Source organism: Arachis ipaensis, chromosome B3, assembly GCF_059453495.1.
Source record: "Arachis ipaensis isolate K30076 ecotype BB chromosome B3, ASM5945349v1, whole genome shotgun sequence".
Taxonomy (NCBI): Eukaryota; Viridiplantae; Streptophyta; class Magnoliopsida; order Fabales; family Fabaceae; genus Arachis; species Arachis ipaensis.
This window is the reverse complement of record NC_142438.1, coordinates 125788532-125813869: the sequence shown is the minus strand read 5'-3', so window position 1 is coordinate 125813869 and position 25338 is coordinate 125788532. Positions and strand designations below refer to the sequence as shown.

At 36.7% G+C, this 25338-nt stretch overlaps 1 protein-coding gene and 1 non-coding gene across 2 annotated transcripts; one reads left to right on the top strand and one right to left on the bottom strand.

Moving 5' to 3' along the window:
- The first annotated feature begins 7355 nt into the window (after positions 1 to 7355).
- On the top strand, positions 7356 to 23861 carry LOC107633607 (uncharacterized). Its single transcript, XM_088509988.1, has 4 exons — positions 7356 to 7795; positions 22107 to 22865; positions 22959 to 23355; positions 23460 to 23861. Exons 1-4 carry the CDS (start codon positions 7371 to 7373, stop codon positions 23859 to 23861), a joined length of 1983 nt encoding a protein of 660 aa, XP_088366114.1. The 5' UTR covers positions 7356 to 7370.
- On the bottom strand, positions 11768 to 11875 carry LOC148572372 (small nucleolar RNA R71). The gene has a single exon (XR_015908087.1). It is a non-coding gene; the product is annotated as a small nucleolar RNA R71 (small nucleolar RNA).
- Positions 23862 to 25338: the final 1477 nt, after the last annotated feature.

Genomic DNA, 25338 nt, shown 5'->3' with positions numbered 1-25338 from the left:
AAGGTGGCACTAAATGCCACTACTCGACGTTTAGCGCCAGGTCCGCGTTTTCAAGTGGGGACCACACGTGCATCAACAATCCACGGAAAGCTTCTTTGATTTTAAATTAGTTTTTGAATTAAGAAAAGATATTATTAGGTTTTAGAATTTTAATTTTGTATCAATTAGGATTAGATATAAAAGGAGAAAAGATTCATCCTTTCGGGCCCTCTTTTCTTTTTCTTCTGCATTCCGCACTTTTACATTTTTTTTACAATTCTAGATTTTTCTCTGAGTCATGAGCAACTAAATTTCCTTCGTTAAGGTTAGGAGCTCTGTTTATTTTAATGGATTAATACTATTGTTATTCTACTCTTAATTAATGCACTGCTTTAAATTCAAGGATTGATTTCGTTCTTCATCCTAAGAATTCGAGTATATTGGAAGATAACTCTTTTTCTATTTGAATTCTTGTTGAATCTTGGAAAAGTTATATCACTATAATTACAACTTGAAATTAATTCCTCACAACTCTCTAATTATCTGGATTTAATGCGATACGTGATATATAATCGCCTCATTTTTTGGTACTTAGGATTTGTGCGGCTCAGGAACTAGAATTGGACTTAACATTTTAATTTAAATTAAGTGACTAAGGAATTAGCTGTTGATTGGGTTAGAAGAGATTAAATTACTAAGGAATTAGGGTTTAATCACTTAAGGTTTGTCATGAATTGAATCTTTGCCTGATTAAAGTAATTGATAAGAATTGTTAATCCGAAAATTTAAACATCTCCAAAGCCTTAACTATTCTCTCATATTATTTTCACCAATCATTCACTATTTGCTTTCTTGAACTCACTGATTTACTATTTTGTGTTACTTGGAATCCAAAATACTTATTTCAACTTGTCTAACTAGCCTAATCATCAACTATTGTTGCTTAGTCCATTAATCCTCGTGGAATCAACACTCACTCACCTGATTTATTACTTGATACGATCCAGTGCACTTGTCGGTTAGTTTGTGGTATTCAAAATCAGCATCACCCTCTCCTCTCCCCGCCCCTCCTTTCGCCTCCTCCTTCTCCCCTCACCGAAATCAGCTCCTTCCTCCTCTCCCCTCCGTCATCCGCAACTTCTTCTCTGCCTCTGTATTCGTGTCTCGCTGTTTAGCGCCGTTGCAGTGCTCCACCAGCAGCGGCTGTTGTTACCATTGCATCTCTATCTCTTGAGTTCTTCTTTCTCTGTTTGAAGCTCATGTTTCGTGATCACTCTTTTTCTTTGTTTAAGTTAATTTAGGATTTAGTTATATGTTAATTTGTAGTTAGTAATTTGAATTAGTTATCATATGCTAATTGCTTGCCTTAGAAAAATAGAATGTTAACGAGTGTAGAGACTTCATGTTTAGCATTGAGAAAATATGGCAAACAACTCTTCATCATGGGTTTAGGCCATTAAAGATAAATTTTCTTGTTAAAGCCTAAATAATTAATACTTAATATTTTTTATGTGACTATATCTAATACTATTTTAGCTATTAAGTTTAATTTACTTACTTATGATATTTGAAGATATAAAATTAATATTATAAAAATTGTATTAATTATATATTGTACGTAAACCATCACATTTTGTTTATGCTAGTACTTGTGTCTTGCAATTTATACAATGTAATAGCTTTTATGAATTAATGAGAACGTAAAAGATTAGTTCTAATTGAGTATTTATTATGTTAATTTATATGAATGCATAGAAAATATGAAATCATTATAAATAAATATGAAGTAATATATTATGAAGTTATTATTGCAAAATAAACCACATGATGATTAGATGAACATGAATAACAATTATTTGCTATTATTTCTGAGTATAACTCAAATAAAAAAGTTGCCTTTTCAATTTAATGTTCCCATTAAACAATCTTGTTGGACAATATAACTTATGAAGTAGGGATGAAAATTTGTTAAACCAAAAAATTTCTATTTCCAACTTAGGTCTATTGCTCATTGTAGGTTTTATTTTAAGAACAAGTCTAGTATCTCCTCCTCTAAGATTAGGTCTACCAAAAGGCAGCTTGAAAAAATTAAATATTATAGATTCATGTTTTCTAAACTTACATATGTGTATAAACCAATTAAGAGTTATTTTTATAAATGTTATTATATATGATGCCCTTATAAAAGTATACAATAGTATAAACAAGTTAATATATTCTGCTGACAATGTTGTGAATTTAATTGAGTTTTGACTAATGTTATGGATTCAGGTTTGTTGGATTTGTGGAAGCCATAAAGGTGGATATATGTCCAATGTTAGGAAAAGTTTTGACTAATCAACATATATACAACACAAATCCTTCAACATTTATATTATTTTTTAAAAAAGTATGATATAACCTCCCCTAAAATTGGATCATATATTCACCTTTACTATTTCCACAAATCCAACCAACCTCAATCCACAACATCAGTCAAAACTCAATTAAATTCATAATATTTTCAACAGAATATATTAATTTGTTTATACATTGAAAAGACAATATTTTTGTTTGAGTTATGCTCAGAAATTTCAACAAATAATGACTTCATAATATATTACTTCATGTTTATTTATAATAGTTTCATAGTTCCTATGCATTCATGTAGATTAACATAATGAATATTCAATTAGAATTAATTCTTTACATTCTCATTAATTTATAGAAGTTATTACGTTGCATAAATTGCAAGACACAAGTATTATCACAGACAACATATGATGATTTAGGTATAACGTATAATTAATACATTTATATAATATTAATTTTTGAGGAATGCTAGGGGGCCAGCAACTTTTGTGATTTGTAGCCATCAAATAGCCATCAATAATGGTTTTAATGGTATGAGATTGGTGTGAAATTTTATCCAATGGCTCACTTTTCTTTGCTGGTTACATGCTGGCCAAAATTTAACAAAGTTGCTGGCCCCCTAGACTTTTTCTTAATTTTATATCTTCAAATATTATAAGAAAGTAAATTAAACTTACTAGTTGAAATAATATTTGATATAGTCACATAAAAAATATTAATTCTTAATTGTTTAGGCTTTAACAAGGAATTTATCTTTAATGACTTAAATCCACCCAATGCTAAACATGAAGTCTCCACCTTAATTAACATTCCATTTTTCTAAGGCATGCAATTAGCATATGATAACCAAATCTTAAATTCTAAATTAAGATATACTACAACAATTCCTATAGATAGTAGCGAGAATTTTGCGACAATTTTATAATAAATAATTGTAGCGCATATCACGACAGTTAAGAGTGGAGCTGCAATCAACATTATATTTACTAGCGGTTTTCCCAGAACTGCCGCAATATGTTACTTTTGATGAGTTATTTAACTTTTTGCGGCGATTTTCTTCTAACCGCTGCAATATGCCATTGAATACATATTTCAATATTTTTTTATTAAAACCATCCGGGTATAATCTACATAAGTTACTACTACTTTTTTAAACTATATATGTTTAAATCATTATTACTTAAACTCGTAACACTATTTCTAGATTCATTTTACGTAAAAAGGTTAATAAGTTAAATAAGTTATATATGTTAACTCATGTGAACAAATTTACCAATAAGATTTTCTCATTTACTATATTATCATTAAAATTTGCATTCAAACATAAATGTAAAAGATAAAAAAATAAAGTCAACGTCTGAATTTATAAAATTAGAGAAAAGGACAAATAGGTCCCTGACCTTTTGTCCCGCAGACATTTTTGTCCTTGACCATTGAAAAATACTTTTAAGTCCCTGACATTCACAAAACTTGGACGGATCAGTCCCTCAGTCCAAATGCCTCCGTCAAGGACTGATCCGTCCAAATGCTTTCGTCAGGGACTGATCCGTCCAAGTTTTGTGAAGGTCAGGGACTTAAATGTCCACAAGGCAAAAGGTCAGGGACCTATTTGTCCTTTTCTCTTAATAAAGTTCCAACGAGCATAAATTAAAGTTAATCTTCTTCGAAGTTATGCCTTAGTAAACCTAAATCAATAAATTCTAAAAGTAGATAAATATGTAAAACTACGACCCAAACCATTAAATTAAGGGGATCTACATAACTCTTATAATAAAAGGTCAAAATTTTTCTTCAACATTGTATTGACATGGCAAAAAATACTCTGTCAAGAATCTATGACCTTCACGTCTTATAGGATCTGATATGTCATCTCCATACCATGGCTTGTTCAGATTAATGTACCTTTTTGTAGCATATATATCATCTTGTCTTTGATCGTCTTCTAAAGTTTCATTGTCTTCTTCCGTAACTTTATTGAGATCAAACTACATGAAGATGTCAATTCCAAGAGAAGAGATATCAACTAAACTGTCTTTAAATCAGACTCTTTCCCATCTAGACTGTCAGGAACTATTTCGCCAGAATATTTAGCTAATACTGAAAATATTAACATGCATACAACAAAAAAGTATACCCAGAAGAAATTGAGAACTCCCAAGTCATTAGATAGTAACTTAGAAAGAAAAAAATACGAATGACAATATGCTAAGACAATTTTAAAACTAAACACAAATAAACAATTACCATCTCCTTTGTTGGTAGGTTGGACAGATTTCTTAGAAAGAAGCTTAGTAATTTGCAATTCTATATACTTCATTTTGTCTTGTGATGAAACATCCAACTCAATAGCATGCTTATTTGTAAAGCGCATCAACATAATAAAAAAATATAGTTCATATTGTTTTTATGTAAAATACACTGTTAATATTTGAGTTACTTTTTATATTAGATATTTATTCTTTTACCTTCAATTTAGTAAGTATGTCTTTAGAGTTCTTCCCAGATGCACATATCACAAAAACATATCCAAATTTTTTTCCGTACATTGATCCCCATTCATGAAGTTCCTACAAATAAAGAATGTTAACTTAGCAAAAATTACTGCAGCAAATTTGTTAGCATATATGCAAGGTAGTCAAAATCGCGTGTAAACTCGTGAAAACGCACGATTATACGCTTCTACTTCATCTTTCCGTTGCGCTTCTGCTTCTCGTTCAGAACCACGCTGCTTCGTGTGAAATCGCCGTTCAAAATCGCAGAGTCGCCAGAATCGTAGCTTCTGCTGCGTGGTTGCGTTTCAGGTTGAAGAAGTTCTTTTCCTTGGCCCTGAGCCCCCTGATTGCAGCCCACCCCAACCCAATGGCCCAATCTAAATAGAAGACCATAGAAGAAGAGCCCTAGCAGAGTAACAGTCTCTAATCTCTTAATCTCCCTTACTTTTACAGTTTATCTCCAATTCTCCATGGCCAAAATTTCAAATTTTCACCTCTCTCAAGTCTCAATCTCTGACTCTATCTCTTTTTCCCTATGAAATTTGAATTTTGCGCGACCGGAAACCTCAATTTGGAGCATCGCCGACTCGCCGTGACTCTGTGAGGTTTGCCGCTGGTGTTATTGATTCGAACTGGTGGTGGTTGGACTGCGTGAGGCCGTGAGCATCACTTTGCGATTGCAACACATTGAGACTCTCTGGCTCAGTGGCTCTGCCTCTCTGTCTCTGGCTTTGGAATCTGGATTGGAATCTGGATCGCTGGTCACTGCTCTTCCCCTCCCCTTTGCTGCTAGTTCATCAGGTAAGTTAAGAAGAAGCATATCACTTCCTCACTCTAGTAATATAATTGAACGCTACTTCTGTGGTTCTATGTCAATGGTTGTGGCCTGTTTGATTTGTGTTTGACTAAAACTCTTGAATGGAAATAAGTATGTTTTGTTTTATTATTTTTATTTCTAGATGTAACAATGTTCTCTACCTTTGTGGTGTGCTTGAGGGTGAGAAAATTGATGATGCTGCAGAAGACTAGAATGATAAAATTATCTCATTGTTATAACATAATTAGAGACCTCTTAAATTCAGGTTGTGTATTTATGTGTAGAGATTTGGATCAATATAGGTTACCTATGTTCTGCTTGTTTAGACCTCTTGATTTCTACTGTTTTGAATTTGATTTTTCCTAGTTTGAAAAAGTTGAAGTAATGATCTGATCTGGTCTGGTGCTGCTATGCTTTCTTCTTGAATGTTGCTGCATAGTTGGATAGTCATGTTCTTATTTTTGATAAGATTTGTTAACCATTAATTAATCTTGTTTACTGTCCTGTACTTTTGAATTTCTTATCTCTCTTATTTTGGTGTATATATGTTTGTATACATAAGGGACATTAGATTATGTGCCTGTTGTATAATAATTAAGCATATAGATAAATGTTTAAATTTTATTTGATTCAGGATTTTAAATTCATCAACCATTAGCACATACATATTTTACAATTGGTTGAATTAGATATCCAAGTGATGCTTATATAATCTTTGTTCTCTATCAGATAAAAAAAACTATAACAATAATTAAATAAGTGCTGAGTTATAAAATTCTAGCATGATTAAACCTTTGGCCTTATGTTGATTTACCTCAAGATCTAAGGCATGTATGTGGTGGTATTCTCACTTGAATAAACCCTGACAAGAACAAGATGGCTGGCCTTATTACTTTTCACAACTCAGAAGCCTTGCTCGTGTTATTATTGTACTTCCATTCCAACTGATGCATTTCAATGAATTGCTTATACCAAGTTGCTGAATTGTAATGTGTTCCATCTTCAATTCTTCACCATAAGCAACTATGACAATACTAATAGTTGTGCAGCAATAAGCACTACTACACTATATTGGTGTGGGGTTTTTATGCAATAATATTTATTGAAAAAGGCTATCTGTCTATATATCTATATAACGCATAAATTAAATTTTATGTGTACATTCATTATTTGAGCTTTATGGTTTTGTTGCAATAATATTTATTTCATGCATGTTATAACTATCTATATCTTAACGTCTTCATTATTTGTCACCTATATTATCCCAATAATTTGATAACTATCTATATCTCTGAATTGTTGTTGTGGACTTGTGGCATTGAATATAATTCTTGAATTTTTGTTATGTTGGTATTTTTTGTTTAAATTGGATTGTTAATTTTTTATTGAATTGATTCATTGAATATTTACTATTTTCATTTTTTTTCTGAACAGGAATTGCATCGACTCAAGCTAATGCAAGTGAAAATCTGACTAATATTCCAGCTTCTCAGTCAGGAAGTACAGTTGGAATCGCTAGTAAAAGAAAAGTTTCTAAGAATGCTCTTGGAAGTAGAACTGATGTAGGATGGGAGCACGGGATATCTGTTGGAGAAGATGGAAAGAAGATACAATGTAAATACTATCATAAAACTTTTTCAGGAGGAGTTTATAGATTGAAACACCACTTAGCAGGAACTCAAAAAGATGTTGGGGCTTGTACAGCTGTTAGTGATGAAGTTAAGAAGCAAATGTGGGATGTTGTGAGTGGGTTGCAAGTGAATTTGATGAAGAAAATAAGCATGGGTGGGGCAAGCCCAGGGGAAGCTACTAAAGAAGTTGACACTACCGGTGAAAAAAGAAAGGAAAAAGAACTAGATGGCAACATATTCAAGAAAACCCGCATTAGTACTCAAACAACAATCAACAATATATTTAAGAATAATTTGAGAGAGGAAGTATGTTTAGAGATTAGTGCTTTTTTCTACAACAATGGCATCCCCTTTAATGTTTCAAGGAGCGAGGAATACAGTAGAATGTTTGAGAAAGCTATAAGATATGGACAAGGATTCAAGCCACCATCTTACCATGAATTAAGGGTGCCTCTTTTGAAGAAACACGTGGAGCTTGTTCAACAATCACTAGAGGAACATAGAGCATATTGGAAGCAGGTTGGTTGCATGATGAGCGGATAATTTATACGCTTTTTGGCATTGTTTTTAGTATATTTTTAGTAGAATCTAGTTACTTTTAGGGATGTTTTTAATAGATTTTATGTTAAATTCACATTTCTGGACTTTACTATGAGTTTGTGTGTTTTTCTGTGATTTCAGGTATTTTCTGGCTGAAATTGAGGGACTTGAGCAAAAATCAGATTCAGAGGTTGAAGAAGGACTGCTGATGCTGTTGGATTCTGACCTCCCTGCACTCAAAGTGGATTTTTTGGAGCTACAGAACTCGAAATAGCGCGATTTTAATTGCGTTGGAAAGTAGACATCCAGGGCTTTCCAGCAATGTATAATAGTCCATACTTTGGCCAAGAATAGACGACGTAAACTGGCGTTCAACGCCAGCTTTCTACCCAAATATGGCGTCCAGCGCCAGAAAAGGAGCCAAAACCAGAGTTGAACGCCCAAACTGGCACAAAAGCTGGCGTTCAACTCCAAGAAGGACCTCTACAAGTGTAACACTCAAAGCCCAGCCCAAGCACACACCAAGTGGGCCCCGGAAGTGGATTTATGCATCAATTACTTACTCATGTAAACCCTAGTAGCTAGTTTATTATAAATAGGACCTTTTACTATTGTATTAGACATCTTTGGATTACCTTATGATCCTTTGATCACGTTTTAGGGGGCTGGCCATCTCGGCCATGCCTGGACCTTTCACTTATGTATTTTTAACGGTAGAGTTTCTACACTCCATAGATTAAGGTGTGGAGCTCTGCTGTTCCTCAAAGATTAATGCAAAGTCCTACTGTTTTCTATTCAATGCTTCTTATTTCGCTTCTAAGATATCCATTCGCACCCAACAACGTGATGAAGGTGATGATTATGTGTGACGCTCATCACCATTCTCCCCTATGAACGCGTGCCTGACAAACACTTCCGTTCTACATGAAATAAGCTAGAATGAATATCTCTTAGATCTCTTAACCGGAATCTTCGTGGCGTAAGCTAGAATGATGGCGGCATTCAAGAGAATCCGGAAGGTCTAAACCTTGTCTGTGGTATTCCGAGTAGGATTCAATGATTGAATGACTGTGACGAGCTTCAAACTCGCGAGTGCTGGGCGTTAGTGACAGACGCAAAAGGAGGGTGAATCCTATTCCAGCATGATCGAGAACCGACAGATGAATAGCCGTGCCGTGACAGGGTGCGTGAGCATATTATTCACTGAGAGGAAGGGATGTAGCCACTGACAACGGTGATGCCCTTGCATAAAGCCAGCCATGGAAAGGAGTAAGACTGATTGGATGAAGATAGCAGGAAAGCAGAGGTTCAGAGGAACGAAAAGCATCTCCATTCGCTTATCTGAAATTCCTACCAATGATTTACATAAGTATCTCTATCCCTATTTTACTATATAATATTCGAAAACACCATTATCACTTTATATCCGCCTGACTGAGATTTACAAGGTGACCATAGCTTGCTTCATACCAACAATCTCCGTGGGATTCGACCCTTACTCACGTAAGGTATTACTTGGACGACCCAGTGCACTTGCTGGTTAGTTGTATCGAAGTTGTGACAATTATGAATTAAGATCAAAGCACCAAGCTTTGGAGCCATTACCAGGGATTGTTCGAGCCTGGACATCACAATTTCGTGCACCAAGTTTTTGGCGCCGTTGCCGGGGATTGTTCGAGTATGGACAACTGACGGTTCATCTTGTTGCTCAGATTAGGTAACTTTCTTTTTGTTTTCTTTTCAAAAATTTTTCAAAAATATTTCTAAAATTTTCTCATCTGTTTTCAAAAAAAAAAAAATTTGTTTTCAAAAATAAATTATTCTATGGCTTCAGAATTTTTAAGAATGAATTCTAGCGTTTCATGAAGCATGTTGAAGCCTGGCTGGCTGTAAAGCCATGTCTCAATCCTTATACCCAAGAGAAGAGCTTCTTTATCTTTCTTAGCCAATTGGCTGTTGAATGTAAGGAATGTCAGGCGTGTCATGTCTGAGTTACATACTAAAGCTTGGCTGGCTATTAAGCCATGCCTGACCCTTTGATTGGAGCTTTAGAGCATAAGATTCCTGGAATTCATATTGAAAATTTTGGAATCCTTATTTTCTTTTCCAAAATAGTTTTTCGAAAAATATAAAATAAAAAAAAAAAATTAGAAAATCATAAAAATAAAAAATATTTTGTGTTTCTTGTTTGAGTCTTGAGTCATATCATAAGTTTGGTCTCACTTGCATATGCATCTTGCATTTTTCGAAAATATCATGCATTCATAGTGTTCTTCATGATCTTCAAGTTGTTCTTGGTAAGTCTTCTTGTTTGATCTTGATGATTTTTTTTTGTTTTGTGTCTTTTCACGTTTATCATATGCATTCTTGAATTCTTAGTGTCTAAGCATTAAAGAATTCTAAGTTTGGTGTCTTGCATGTTTTCTTTGCATTAAAAATTTTTTAAAAATATGTTCTTGATGTTCATCATGACATTCAAAGTGTTCTTGGTATTCATCTTGACATTCATAGCATTCTTGCATGCATTCATTGTTTTGATCTAAAAATTTCATGCATTGCATAATTTTCATGTTTTTTCATAAAAAAATTCAAAAATCAAAAAAATATCTTTCCCTTTTTCTCTCATCAAATTCGAAAATTGAGTTGACTTTTTCAAAAATTTTAAAAAAATCAAATTGTTTCTCATGAGTCAAATCAAATTTTCAATTTGAAAATCTTATCTTTTTCAAAATCTTTTTCAAAAATCAAATCTTTTTCAAAACTCTTAGTTATTTTTGAAAATTCCAAAAATATTTTTCAAAAATCTTTTTCTTATTTTATATCAAAATTTTCGAAAATAACATAATCAATTAATGTTTTGATTCAAAAATTTGAAGTTTGTTACTTGCTTGTTAAGAAAGATTCAAACTTTAAGTTCTAGAATCATATCTTGTGATTTCTTGTGAATCAAGCCATTAATTGAGATTTTAAAAATCAAATCTTTTGCAAAATTAGTTTCTAAAAATATCTTCCTATCTTATCTTTTTCAAAAATATCTTTTCAAAATATCTTTTCTAACTTCCTAACTTCTTATCTTTTCAAAATTTGTTTCAACTAACTAACTCACTTTTTGTTTGTTTCTTAACTTTTTCAAAACTACCTAACTAACTCTCTCTCTCTCATTTTCGAAAATATCTTCCCCCTTTTTCAAAATTTCTTTTTAATTTATTAATTATTTTAATTTTCAAATCTTAATTTTCGAAAATTACTAACATTTTTCAAAAACTATTTTCAAAAATCACTAACTCTTTTTCAAAAATTATTTTCGAAAATTCTCTTCTCTCTCATCTCCTTCTATTTTTTTATTCATCTACTAACATCTCTCCCTCATTCAAAAAAAAAAAAAAAAAGAAAAAAAAGGGGATCTCTATTATTATTATTTTTCTGTGCCTTCTTCTTTGTCATATGAGCAGGAGCAAGGACAAGAATATTCTTGTTGAAGTAGATCCAGAACCTGAAAGGACTCTGAATTACAACTAACCAGTAAGCACCTGTTAGGAATTTTCAAACAAGAAGAAGAGATGGCAGCCGAAAATAATAATAATGCAAGGAGGATGCTTGGTGACTTTACTGCACCTAATTCCAATTTACATGGAGGAAGCATCTCCATTCCTGCCATTGGAGCAAACAAATTTGAGTTGAAACCTCAATTAGTTTCTCTGATGCAGCAGAACTGCAAGTTTCATGGACTTCCATCTGAAGATCCTTTTCAGTTCTTAACTGAATTCTTGCAGATATGTGATACTGTTAAGACTAATGGAGTAGATCCTGAAGTCTACAGGCTCATGCTTTTCCCTTTTGCTGTAAGAGACAGAGCTAGATTATGGTTGGATTCTCAATCCAAAGACAGCCTGAACTCTTGGGATAAGCTGGTCACGGCTTTCTTAGCCAAGTACTTTCCTCCTCAAAAGGTGAGCAAGCTTAGAGCTGATGTTCAAACCTTCAGACAGAAAGAAGGTGAATCCCTCTATGAAGCTTGGGAAAGATACAAACAGTTGACCAAAAAGTGTCCTTCTGACATGCTTTCATCATGGACCATCCTGGATATATTCTATGATGGTTTATCTGAGCTATCAAAGATGTCACTGGACACTTCTGCAGGTGGATCCATTCACCTAAAGAAAACGCCTGCAGAAGCTCAAGAACTCATTGACATGGTTGCTAATAACCAGTTCATGTACACTTCTGAAAGGAATCCTGTGAGTAATGGGACGCCTATGAAGAAGGGAGTTCTTGAAGTTGATACTCTGAATGCCATATTGGCTCAGAACAAAATATTGACTCAGCAAGTCAATATAATTTCTCAGAGTCTGAATGGAATGCAAGCTGCATCCAACAGTACTCAAGAGGCTTCTCCTGAAGAAGAAGCTTATGATCCTGAGAACCCTACAATAGCAGAGGTGAACTACTTAGGTGAACCTTATGGAAACACCTATAACTCATCATGGAGAAATCATCCAAATTTCTCATGGAAGGATCAAAAGCCTCAACAAGGCTTTAACAATGGTGGAAGAAACAGGTTTAGCAACAGCAAGCCTTTTCCATCATCAACTCAGCAACAGACAGAGAACTCTGAACAAAATGCTTCTAATTTAGCAAATCTAGTCTCTGATCTGTCTAAGGCCACTGTAAGTTTCATGAATGAAACAAGATCTTCCATTAGAAATCTGGAAGCACAAGTGGGCCAGCTGAGTAAAAGGATCACCGAAATCCCTCCCAGTACTCTCCCAAGCAATACAGAAGAGAACCCAAAAGGAGAGTGCAAGGCCATTGACATCAGCACCATGGCCGAACCTACAAGTGGAGTGGAGGACGTGAATCCCAAGGAGGAAGACCTCCTGGGACGTCCAGTGATCGATAAGGAGCTTCCCTCTGAGGAACCAAAGGAGTCTGAGGCCCATCTAGAGACCATAGAGATCCCATTGAACCTCCTTATGCCCTTCATGAGCTCTGATGAGTATTCCTCTTCTGAAGAGAATGGGGATGTTACTGAAGAGCAAACTGCCAAGTTTCTTGGTGCAATCATGAAGCTAAATGCCAAATTATTTGGCATTGATACTTGGGAAGTTGAACCTCCCTTGTTCATCAATGAACTAAGTGATCTGGATCAACTGACATTGCCTCAGAAGAGACAGGATCCTGGAAAGTTCATAATACCATGTACCATAGGCACCATGATCTTTAAGGCTCTGTGTGACTTTGGTTCAGGAATAAACCTCATGCCCCTCTCTGTAATAGAGAAACTGGGAATCTATGGGGTGCAAGCTGCTAAAATCTCATTAGAGATGGCAGACATCTCTAGAAAACAGGCTTATGGACAAGTAGAGGATGTGTTAGTAAATGTTGAAGGCCTTTACATCCCTGCTGATTTCATAGTCCTGGATACTGGAAAGGAAGAGGATGAATCCATCATCCTAGGAAGACCTTTCCTGGCCACAGCAAGAGCTGTGATTGATGTTGACAGAGGTGAATATTCCTTCAATGGAATGAGAACTCCCTTGTGTTTAAAACTCAAGGATCTCCCTCTGCAACCATGGAGAGGAAGCACAAAAAGCTTCTCTCCAAGCAGAGTCAACCAGAGCCCCCACAGTCAAACTCTAAGTTTGGTGTTGGGAGGCCACAACCAAACTCTAAGTTTGGTGTTGAACTCCCATATCCAAACTCTAAGTTTGGTGTTGAAGAGTCTCAACAAAGCTCTGCACATCTGTGAGGCTCCATGAGAGCCCACTGTCAAGCTATTGACATTAAAGAAGCGCTTGTTGGGAGGCAACCCAATGTTTATCTAATTCTTATTTTTATTGTTTTTCATGTTTTCTTAGGTTCATGATCATGTGGAGTCACAAAATAAACAAAAAAATCAAAAACGGAATCAAAAACAGCAGAAGAAAAATCACACCCTGGAGGAGCATCTGTCTGGCGTTCAAACGCCAGAACAGAGCATAGTTCTGGCGCTGAACGCCCAGAATGGGAGCATCCTGGTGCTGAACGCCCAGAACAAGCATGGTTCTGGCGTTCAACGCCAGAAATGGCAGCAAAGGGGCGTTGAACGCCCAAAATGGGCACCAACCTGGCGCTGAACGCCCAGAGTTGTGTGCAAGGGCATTTTGCATGCTTAAATTGGTGCAGGGATGTAAATGCCTTGACACCTCAGGATCTGTGGACCCCACAGGATCCCCACCTACCTCATCATCTCTCTTTCCATTCATGATCATCCCTTCTGTTTTCCATTTACCACTCACATCCATACACCCACTACCTTCAAAATTCAACATCTCTCTCCCACCCAATCCCACCCATATGGCCGAATACACACTCCCATCCATCTCCTCCATATCTTCTTCATTCTTTCTTCTTTTGCTCGAGGGCGAGCAACATTCTAAGTTTGGTGTGGTAAAAGCATAGCTTTTTTGTTTTTTTCCATAACCATTGATGGCACCTAAGGCCAGAGAAACTTCTAGAAAGAGGAAAGGGAAGACAAAAGCTTCCATCAAGGGTCTATAGCTCAGTGGTAGAACATTTGACTGCAAATCAAGAGATTCCTGAGATACCTCAGGGGATACATTTTCTTCCACACAATTATTGGAAGCAACTAAGGGTGGAACATCAAGAGCACTCCATCATCCTTCATGAAATCAGAGAAGATCTAAAAGCAATGAAGGAGGAGCAACAAAGACAAGGAAGAGACATAGAAGAGCTCAAGGACATCATTGGTTCCTCAAGAAGGAAACGCCACCATTACTAAGGTGGATTCATTCCTTGTTCTTATTTCTTCTGTTTTTCGTTTTCTATGTTATGTGCTTATCTGTGTTTGTGTCTTCATTACATGATCATTAGTAGTTAGTAACTATGTCTTAAAGTTATCAATGTCCTATGAATCCATCACCTCTCTTAAATAAAAAAATGTTTTAATTCAAAAGAACAAGAAGTACATGAGTTTCGAATTTATCCTTGAACTTAGTTTAATTATATTGATGTGGTGACAATGCTTCTTGTTTTCTGAATGTATGCTTGAACAGTGCATATGTCTTTTGAAGTGGTTGTTTAAGAATGTTAAATATGTTGGCTCTTGAAAGAATGATGACTAGGAGACATGTTATTTGATAATCTGAAAAATCATAAAAATGATTCTTGAAGTAAGAAAAAGCAGCAAAGAACAAAGCTTGCAGAAAAAAAAATAGGCGAAAAAAAAAATATAGAAAGAAAAAGAAAAAGCAAGCAGAAAAAGCCAAAGCTCTTAAAACCAAGAGGCAAGAGCAAAAAAAGCCAACAACCCTTAAAACCAAAAGGCAAGGGAAATAAAAAAGGATCCCAAGGCTTTGAGCATCAGTGGATAGGAGGGCCTAAAGGAATAAAATCCTGGTCTAAGCGGCTAAACCAAGCTGTCCCTAACCATGTGCTTGTGGCGTGTAGGTGTCAAATGAAAACTTGAGACTGAGCGGTTAAAGTCAAGGTCCAAAGCAAACAAAGAGTGTGCTTAAGAACCCTGGACACCTCTAATTGGGGACTTTAGCAAAGCTGAGTCACAATCTGAAAGGGTTCACCCAATTATGTGTCTGTGGCATTTATGTATCCGGTGGTAATACTGGAAAACAAAGTGCTTAGGGCCACAGCCAAGACTCATAAAGAAGCTGTGTTCAAGAATCATCATACTGAACTAAGAGAGTCAATAACACTATTCGAAATCTGAAGTTCCTATAGATGCCAATCATTCTGAACCTCAATGGATAAAGTGAGATGCCAAAACTATTCAAGAGGCAAAAAGCTATAAGTCCCGCTCATATGATTGAAGCTCTGTTTCATTGATAGTTTGGAATTTATAGTATATTCTATTCTTTTTATCCTATTTTGATTTTCAGTTGCTTGGGGACAAGCAACAATTTAAGTTTGGTGTTGTGATGAGCGGATAATTTATAGGCTTTTTGGCATTATTTTTAGTATATTTTTAGTAGAATCTAGTTACTTTTAGGGATGTTTTTAATAGATTTTATGTTAAATTCACATTTCTGGACTTTACTATGAGTTTGTGTGTTTTTCTGTGATTTCAGGTATTTTCTGGCTGAAATTGAGGGACTTGAGCAAAAATCAGATTCAGAGGTTGAAGAAGGACTGCTGATGCTGTTGGATTCTGACCTCCCTGCACTCAAAGTGGATTTTTTGGAGCTACAGAACTCGAAACGGCGCGCCTTTAATTGCGTTGGAAAGTAGACATCCAGGGCTTTCCAGCAATGTATAATAGTCCATACTTTGGCCAAGAATAGACGACGTAAACTGGCGTTCAACGCCAGCTTTCTACCCAAATCTGGCGTCCAGCGCCAGAAAAGGAGCCAAAACCAGAGTTGAACGCCCAAACTGGCACAAAAGCTGGCGTTCAACTCCAAGGAGGACCTCTACAAGTGTAACACTCAAAGCCCAGCCCAAGCACACACCAAGTGGGCCCCGGAAGTGGATTTATGCATCAATTACTTACTCATGTAAACCCTAGTAGCTAGTTTATTATAAATAGGACCTTTTACTATTGTATTAGACATCTTTGGATTACCTTATGATCCTTTGATCACGTTTTAGGGGGCTGGCCATCTCGGCCATGCCTGGACCTTTCACTTATGTATTTTTAACGGTAGAGTTTCTACACTCCATAGATTAAGGTGTGGAGCTCTGCTGTTCCTCAAAGATTAATGCAAAGTCCTACTGTTTTCTATTCAATGCTTCTTATTTCGCTTCTAAGATATCCATTCGCACCCAACAACGTGATGAAGGTGATGATTATGTGTGACGCTCATCACCATTCTCCCCTATGAACGCGTGCCTGACAAACACTTCCGTTCTACATGAAATAAGCTAGAATGAATATCTCTTAGATCTCTTAACCGGAATCTTCGTGGCGTAAGCTAGAATGATGGCGGCATTCAAGAGAATCCGGAAGGTCTAAACCTTGTCTGTGGTATTCCGAGTAGGATTCAATGATTGAATGACTGTGACGAGCTTCAAACTCGCGAGTGCTGGGCGTTAGTGACAGACGCAAAAGGAGGGTGAATCCTATTCCAGCATGATCGAGAACCAACAGATGAATAGCCGTGCCGTGACAGGGTGCGTGAGCATATTATTCACTGAGAGGAGGGGATGTAGCCACTGACAACGGTGATGCCCTTGCATAAAGCCAGCCATGGAAAGGAGTAAGACTGATTGGATGAAGATAGCAGGAAAGCAGGGGTTCAGAGGAACGAAAAGCATCTCCATTCGCTTATCTGAAATTCCTACCAATGATTTACATAAGTATCTCTATCCCTATTTTACTATATAATATTCGAAAACACCATTATCACTTTATATCCGCCTGACTGAGATTTACAAGGTGACCATAGCTTGCTTCATACCAACAATCTCCGTGGGATTCGACCCTTACTCACGTAAGGTATTACTTGGACGACCCAGTGCACTTGCTGGTTAGTTGTATCGAAGTTGTGACAATTATGAATTAAGATCAAAGCACCAAGCTTTGGAGCCATTACCAGGGATTGTTCGAGCCTGGACATCACAATTTCGTGCACCAAGTTTTTGTTCAGAGTTCTCTGTCTGTTGCTAAATTAGAAGAAAACAGAATCAAAAACAGCAGAAGAAAAATCACACCCTGGAGGAGCATCTGTCTGGCGTTCAGCGCCAGAACAGAGCATGGTTCTGGCGCTGAACGCCCAAAATGGGCAGCTTCTGGGCGCTGAACGCCAGAACAGGCATGGTTCTGGCGTTCAACGCCAGAAATGGCACACAGATGGGCGTTGAACGCCCAAAATGGCCACCAACCTGGCGCTGAACGCCCAGAGTTGGGTACAAGGGCATTTTTACATGCCTAATGGGTGCAGGGATGTAAATCCTTGAACACCTCAGGATCTGTGGACCCCACAGGATCCCCACCTACCTCCACTCACTTCTTCTCACCACTCTCTTTCACACAACCCCACAAACACTCTTCCCTAAAAACCCCTCACCAATCACCTCAATCTCTCTTCCCCACTAAACCTTCACCACTCACATCCATCTCCTCTTCCCCATAAACCTACCTCATAAACTCCACCTACCATCAAAATTCAAAACCAATTTCCCACCCAAACCCACCCATATGGCCGAACCTTTACCCCCCCTCCCTTCCCTATATAAAGACCTCCATTCTTCATCAAATTCACACAACACACCCCTCTATACCCTTCTTGGCCGAAACCACATCTCCCTCTCCCTCTCCATATTTCTTCTTCTTCTTCTTCTATTCTTTTGTTTATTGCTCGAGGGCGAGCAATATTCTAAGTTTAGTGTGGTAAAAGCATAGCTTTTTTGTTTTTCCATTACCATTGATGGCATCTAAGACCGGAGAATCCTCTAGAAGAGGGAAAGGGAAGACAAAAGCTTCCACATCCGAGTCATGGGAGATGGAAAGGTTCATCTCCAAAGCCCATCAAGACCACTTCCATGATGTTGTGGCCAAGAAGAAGGTGATCCCTGAGGTCCCTTTTAAACTCAAAAGAAATGAGTATCCGGAGATCCGACATGAAATTCAAAGAAGAGGTTGGGAAGTTCTAACAAATCCCATCCAACAAGTCGGCATCCTAATGGTTCAAGAGTTCTATGCCAATGCATGGATCACCAAGAACCATGATCAAAGTAAGAACCCGGATCCAAAGAACTATGTTACAATGGTTCGGGGGAAATACTTAGATTTTAGTCCGGAGAATGTGAGGTTGGCGTTCAACTTGCCATACATGGAAGAGAACGCACGCCCCTACACAAGGAGAGTCAACTTTGATCAAAGGTTGGACCAAGTCCTTATGGACATATGTGTAGAAGGAGCTCAATGGAAGATTGACTCCAAAGGCAAGCCGGTTCAACTAAAAAGATTGGACCTCAAGCCTATAGCTAGAGGATGGTTGGAGTTTATTCAATGCTCAATCATTCCCACTAGCAACCGGTCTGAAGTCACTATAGACCGGGCCATCATGATCCATAGCATCATGATTGGAGAAGAGGTGGAAGTTCATGAGATCATACCTCAAGAACTCTACAAGGTGGCTGACAAGTCCTCCACCATGGCAAGGTTAGCCTTTCCTCACCTCATTTACCACCTATGCAATTCAGCTGGGATTGACATAGAGGGAGATATCCTCATTAAAGAGGAAAAGCCCATCACTAAGAAAAAGATGGAGCAAGCAAGAGAGCCCAGTCATGGAGCTCAAGAGGCGCAAGAAGCTCATCACCATGAGATTCCGGAAATGCCTCAAATGCACTTTCCTCCACAAAACTATTGGGAGCACATCAACACCTCCCTAGAAGAATTAAGTTCCAATGTGGGACAACTAAGGGTGGAACATCAAGAGCACTCCATCATGCTCCATGAAATAAGAGAAGATCAAAAAGCAATGAGGGAGGAGCAACAAAGACAAGGAAGAGACATAGAAGAGCTCAAGGACATCATTGGTTCCTCAAGAAGGAAACGCCACCATCACTAAGGTGGATTCATTCCTTGTTCTTCTTTCTTCTGTTTTTCGTTTTCTATGTTATGTGCTTATCTATGTTTGTGCTTTCATTACATGATCATTAGTAGTTAGTAACTTTGTCTTAAAGATATGAATGTCCTATGAATCCATCACCTCTCTTAAATGAAAAATGTTTTAATTCAAAAGAACAAGAAGTACATGAGTTTCGAATTTATCCTTGAACTTAGCTTAATTATATTGATGTGGTGACAATGCTTCTTGTTTTCTGAATGTATGCTTGAACAGTGCATATGTCTTTTGAAGTTGTTGTTTAAGAATGTTAAATATGTTGGCTCTTGAAAGAATGATGACTAGGAGACATGTTATTTGATAATCTGAAAAATCATAAAAATGATTCTTGAAGCAAGAAAAAGCAGCAAAAAAACAAAGCTTGCAGAAAAAAAAAATAGGCGAAAAAAAAATAGAAAGAAAAAGAAAAAGCAAGCAGAAAAAGCCAATAACCCTTAAAACCAAAAGGCAAGGGCAAATAAAAAGGATCCCAAGGCTTTGAGCATCAGTGGATAGGAGGGCCTAAAGGAATAAAATCCTGGTCTAAGCGGCTAAACCAAGCTGTCCCTAACCATGTGCTTGTGGCGTGTAGGTGTCAAGTGAAAACTTGAGACTGAGCGGTTAAAGTCAAGGTCCAAAGCAAAAGAAGAGTGTGCTTAAGAACCCTGGACACCTCTAATTGGGGACTTTAGCAAAGCTGAGTCATAATCTGAAAAGGTTCACCCAATTATGTGTCTGTGGCATTTATGTATCCGGTGGTAATACTGGAAAACAAAGTGCTTAGGGCCACGGCCAAGACTCATAAGGAAGCTGTGTTCAAGAATCATCATACTGAACTAGGAGAATCAATAACACTATCTGAACTCTGAGTTCCTATAGATGCCAATCATTCTGAACCTCAATGGATAAAGTGAGATGCCAAAACTATTCAAGAGGCAAAAAGCTATAAGTCCCGCTCATATGATTGAAGCTCTGTTTCATTGATAGTTTGGAATTTATAGTATATTCTCTTCTTTTTATCCTATTTGATTTTCAGTTGCTTGGGGACAAGCAACAATATAAGTTTGGTGTTGTGATGAGCGGATAATTTATACGCTTTTTGACATTGTTTTTAGTATGTTTTTAGTAGGATCTAGTTACTTTTAGGGATGTTTTTAATAGATTTTGTGTTAAATTCACATTTCTGGACTTTACTATGAGTTTGTGTATTTTTCTGTGATTTCAGGTATTTTCTGGCTGAAATTGAGGGACTTGAGCAGAAATCAGATTCAGAGGTTGAAAAAGGACTGCTGATGCTGTTGGATTCTGACCTCCCTGCACTCAAAGTGGATTTTCTGGAGCTACAGAACTCAAAATGGCGCGCTTCTAATTGCGTTGGAAAGTAGACATCCAGGGCTTTCCAGCAATATATAATAGTCCATACTTTGGCCAAGAATTGACGACGTAAACTGGCATTCAACGCCAGCTTTCTACCCAAATCTGGCGTCCAGCGCCAGAAAAGGATCCAAAACCAGAGTTGAACGCCCAAACTGGCACAAAAACTGGCGTTCAACTCCACAAATGGTCTCTGCACGTGCAACACTTAAGCTCAGCCCAAACACACACCAAGTGGGCCCCGGAAGTGGATTTATACATCAAATACTTACTCATGTAAACCCTAGTAGCTAGTTTATTATAAATAGGACCTCTTACTATTGTATTTGACATCTTTGGATTACCTTATGATCCTTTGATCATGTTTTAGGGGGCTGGCCATCTCGGCCATGTCTGGACCTTCACTTATGTATTTTCAACGGTAGAGTTTCTACACTCCATAGATTAAGGTGTGGAGCTCTGCTGTTCCTCAAAGATTAATGCAAAGTACTACTGTTTTCTATTCAGTTCTTCTTATTTCTCTTCTAAGATATCCATTCGCACCCAAGAACGTGATGAAGGTGATGATTATGTGTGACGCTCATCATCCTTCTCCTTTATGAACGCGTGCCTGACAAACACTTCTGTTCTACATGAAATAAGCTAGAATGAGTATCTCTTAGATCTCCTAACCAGAATCTTCGTGGCGTAAGCTAGAATGATGGCGGCATTCAAGAGAATCCGGAAGGTCTAAACCTTGTCTGTGGTATTCTGAGTAGGATTCAATGATTGAATGACTGTGACGAGCTTCAAACTCGCGAGTGCTGGGCGTTAGTGACAGACGCAAAAGGAGGGTGAATCCTATTCCAGCATGATCGAGAACCGACAGATGAATAGCCGTGCCGTGACAGGGTGCGTGAGCATATTATTCACTGAGAGGAGGGGATGTAGCCACTGACAACGGTGATGCCCTTGCATAAAGCCAGCCATGGAAAGGAGTAAGACCTATTGGATGAAGATAGCAGGAAAGCAGAGGTTCAGAGGAACGAAAAGCATCTCCATTCGCTTATCTGAAATTCCTACCAATGATTTACATAAGTATCTCTATCCCTATCTTATTATATAATATTCGAAAACACCATTATCACTTTATATCTGCCTGACTGAGATTTACAAGGTGACCATAGCTTGCTTCATACCAACAATCTCCGTGGGATTCGACCCTTACTCACGTAAGGTATTACTTGGATGACCCAGTGCACTTGCTGGTTAGTTGTATCGAAGTTGTGACAATTATGAATTAAGATCAAAGCACCAAGCTTTGGAGCCATTACCAGGGATTGTTCGAGCCTGGACATCACAATTTCGTGCACCATTGCACAATAATGACTGATGGTTGGACAGATAAGAGAAGATGGACCATCCTAAATTTTTTGGTTAATAGTCCTAAAGGGACTGTTTTTCTAAAATCTATTAATGCCTCTCATATTACTAAGACAGCTGATAAAATCTTTAAAATGATAGATGATGTAGTTGAAGAGGTTGGTGAAGAAAATGTCATCCAAGTTGTCACCGACAATGCGGCTAACTACAAAGCTGCAGGAGAAATGCTAATGAAAAAGAGAAAAAAGTTGTTTTGGACGCCTTGTGCAGCACATTGCATTGATTTAATGTTAGAAGATTTGGAAAAAAAAGTAACACTTCACAAGGATACAATTTACAAAGGTAGAAAGATTACTACTTACATATATGCTAGAACTGCTCTTATTGCACTACTACACATCCACACTAAGGGGAAAGATTTGGTGAGGCTGGGTATGACCCGTTTTGCAACTTCTTACCTTACTTTGGGATGTCTCAATGACAACAAAGGTTCCTTAATAAGAATGTTTTTTTCTGATCAATGGACTTCTAGTAAATTTGCAAAGACAAAAGATGAAAAGATAATTGCAAGTGTGGTGTTAGATAAGGTGTTTTGGAAAGAAGTGGTAATTTGTTTGAGAGCTGCCTACCCTCTTCTTCATGTGCTTCGTATGGTGGATTCAGAAGAAAAGCCGGCAATGGGATTTATTTATGAAGAAATGACAAGTGCAAAGGAGAAAATACGAGATGCATTTCAAGGAGTTGAGACAAAGTAAAGTGTCTAATTATTTTATTTTTTTAATTAATGTAATTCTGAAAATATTATTTATTTTGCAAATAATTTAATAATTTTTTTATGTTTTAGTTATATACCTATTTGGGATATTATTGATGCAAGATGGGGCAACCAACTTCATAGGCCATTGCATGCTGCAGGCTATTATTTGAATCCTCAAATTCATTATAGCTCTGGTTTTAAAATTACTTATGAGCTTAAGAAGCAGTTTTATGCTTGTATGGAAAAGATGACAGGAAATCCAGATTTAATCACTAAGATGGATGTTCAACTTGAAGATTTTAAGACTCGAAAAGAATTTTTTGGTAGTAAAGTAGCTCAAAATGCAATTTATACTAAAACTCCAGCTCAATGGTGGGATTCTTATGGAGATCAGCATCTAGAGCTCCAACAATTTGCAATTCGTGTCTTGAATTTGACATGTAGTTCATCTGGATGTGAACGTAATTGGAGCACTTTTGAGATGGTTAGTAATTAAATATAAGTTGCATTTTACTTTTATAAATTTGGTTGTTAATTCTTCAATTCTATCTTGTTGTTTGACTAATATTTTTTATCTACTTTTGAAAGGTTCACACAAAAAGGAGAAACTGTTTAAAAGCTAAAACCATGAATGATGTTGTGTTTGTGATGAAAAACTCAAGGTTAGCAAAGAAAAAACAAACTAGAAGGAGTCTTGATTATGACTATAGTCTTGATGAGTTGGACTCTGATGAAGAGTGGATTGTTGCTGATGAAGATGGAGAAGAAGAAGATTTAGATGCTCTAATTCCAGATCCTGATTTAAATGATGAAGCAAGTGGTAATAGAGTTGTTGGTGCATCTAAGGATCCTTTGACAATTCCTTATCTTGATGATGATGAGTTTGAAGAACTTCTCCAAGGACGTCTTCCTCCTGCTCCTGATAATGATGAAGATGGTAATGCAGAAGTTTGTGAAACTCGTGAAGATTTTATGACTGATGAAGAATAGAATGATTATTAAATAACTTGTTTAGATTTTAGTTAATTAGTTGTTTATTCTAGTAGTTTAGTTAGTTTATTTGCTACTTGAATTTATTTTAGTATCGTATAAACTTGTGAGTTGTGAATTTGTGTTTTGATTTGTGAATTTGTGTTGAATTGTGACTTTTGACTTTTTATGGTATATATATATTAGTTATAACTCTATGGGTAATTTAGTTTATTATTTGAGATTTATTTTATTTTCTGTAAAATTAGTTTTTGCTATTAAATTTTTCTAAATTTTTATAATTTACGAGTCATATTTACGTTCCGTCTTACGATTCAACGAATTACGATTTTGAGTTAGCTTAACCAGTCGAGGTAAAAACTACGAGTTCACTACCTTGCATATATGAACTTAAAATATATATTATTCAAATTATAGTTTAACATAAGTTTCTAAGGGTATGCTTTCGGAACAAACTTGCATGATAGATTCATTTGCCATTTTCAAGTATGGTTATAACAAGACCGTCCTGATATAGCCTCCAACCAATAGCAACAGCAGGCAGTTGCCCCTTATCTCAGTGATTTACTCTCCTTGGGCAGAGCTCACTGTCACCGCTAATATTTTTACTGACAAAGGATGTCGTTGTCACTCTTCTCTTCCACTCACACTCTTCTCCTTGCTGTGGAATCTCTGATCAGAGCTCTTCTCGTTGCACTCTGGAATTGGTCTTGGTTAGCTGTCGTCTCCTCGCCGTAACGAGCTCTGTTCTCGGCATCTCTCTCCTGAAACTCTCGCTCTATCTCCATAAGGTCACTATCAGTGGTGTGTGCCTCCATGATAACACTGTTGCCGAGCTCACTCTGTCACCGCAGTGACTCCCTTAAAATCTCTCCGGTAAGCCACTTCTTCTTCAGTTGCATGTTTATTTTGTAGTGAATTTTAAAAATTATGAGCTGAGTTTGTGTTCTGAAATTGGATCCTGAAGGTATTGTTGTAGTGAAAATGACGTTAGTTTGTGTTGCTGTGTCATTGTATTTACTAAGTTGCAATTATATAATTTCTCTTATTTAAGATTTTAGATACAAAATTGTGGTTGATAATTGCTTGATTAATGCTTCATTCTGGTAAGATTGAAGGTATCTCTGGTTATTAGTGATGATTGCACCATCTTATACTTTTCTCTTCCATAAATTGGTGGAAAATTCTTGGTGTTGATTAAGGTACATATGTTTTCAATTTATTGCTAATTTTTTTGGGGTTAATTTTTGGCAAAAGGTTGTTAATCTTTGCCCAAAATTGTGCTGAAATTTTACTGAAATTGTGATGAGATGCAAGACGTTGTTAATTTTTATTAAAATTATGGTAAAAATTATAATAGAAGTTTTTCAGAGTTTGTATTTGTTCACTATGATCAGTCCCTTGTTAGAGAAAAAATAAGTTATGCATCTTTAATTTTAAAGAAAAAATACATGAATTAATTTAGCTTAATTATCCA

Coding starts and splice junctions, on each gene's coding strand:
- LOC107633607 (XM_088509988.1), top strand. CDS start 7,371: ATGTGGGATGTTGTGAGTGGGTTGCAAGTGAATTTGATGAAGAAAATA. Junction 7,796..22,106: donor GCATATTGGAAGCAGGTTGG/TTGCATGATGAG, acceptor TTTCGTGCACCA/TTGCACAATAATGACTGATG. Junction 23,356..23,459: donor ATTGGAGCACTTTTGAGATG/GTTAGTAATTAA, acceptor TACTTTTGAAAG/GTTCACACAAAAAGGAGAAA.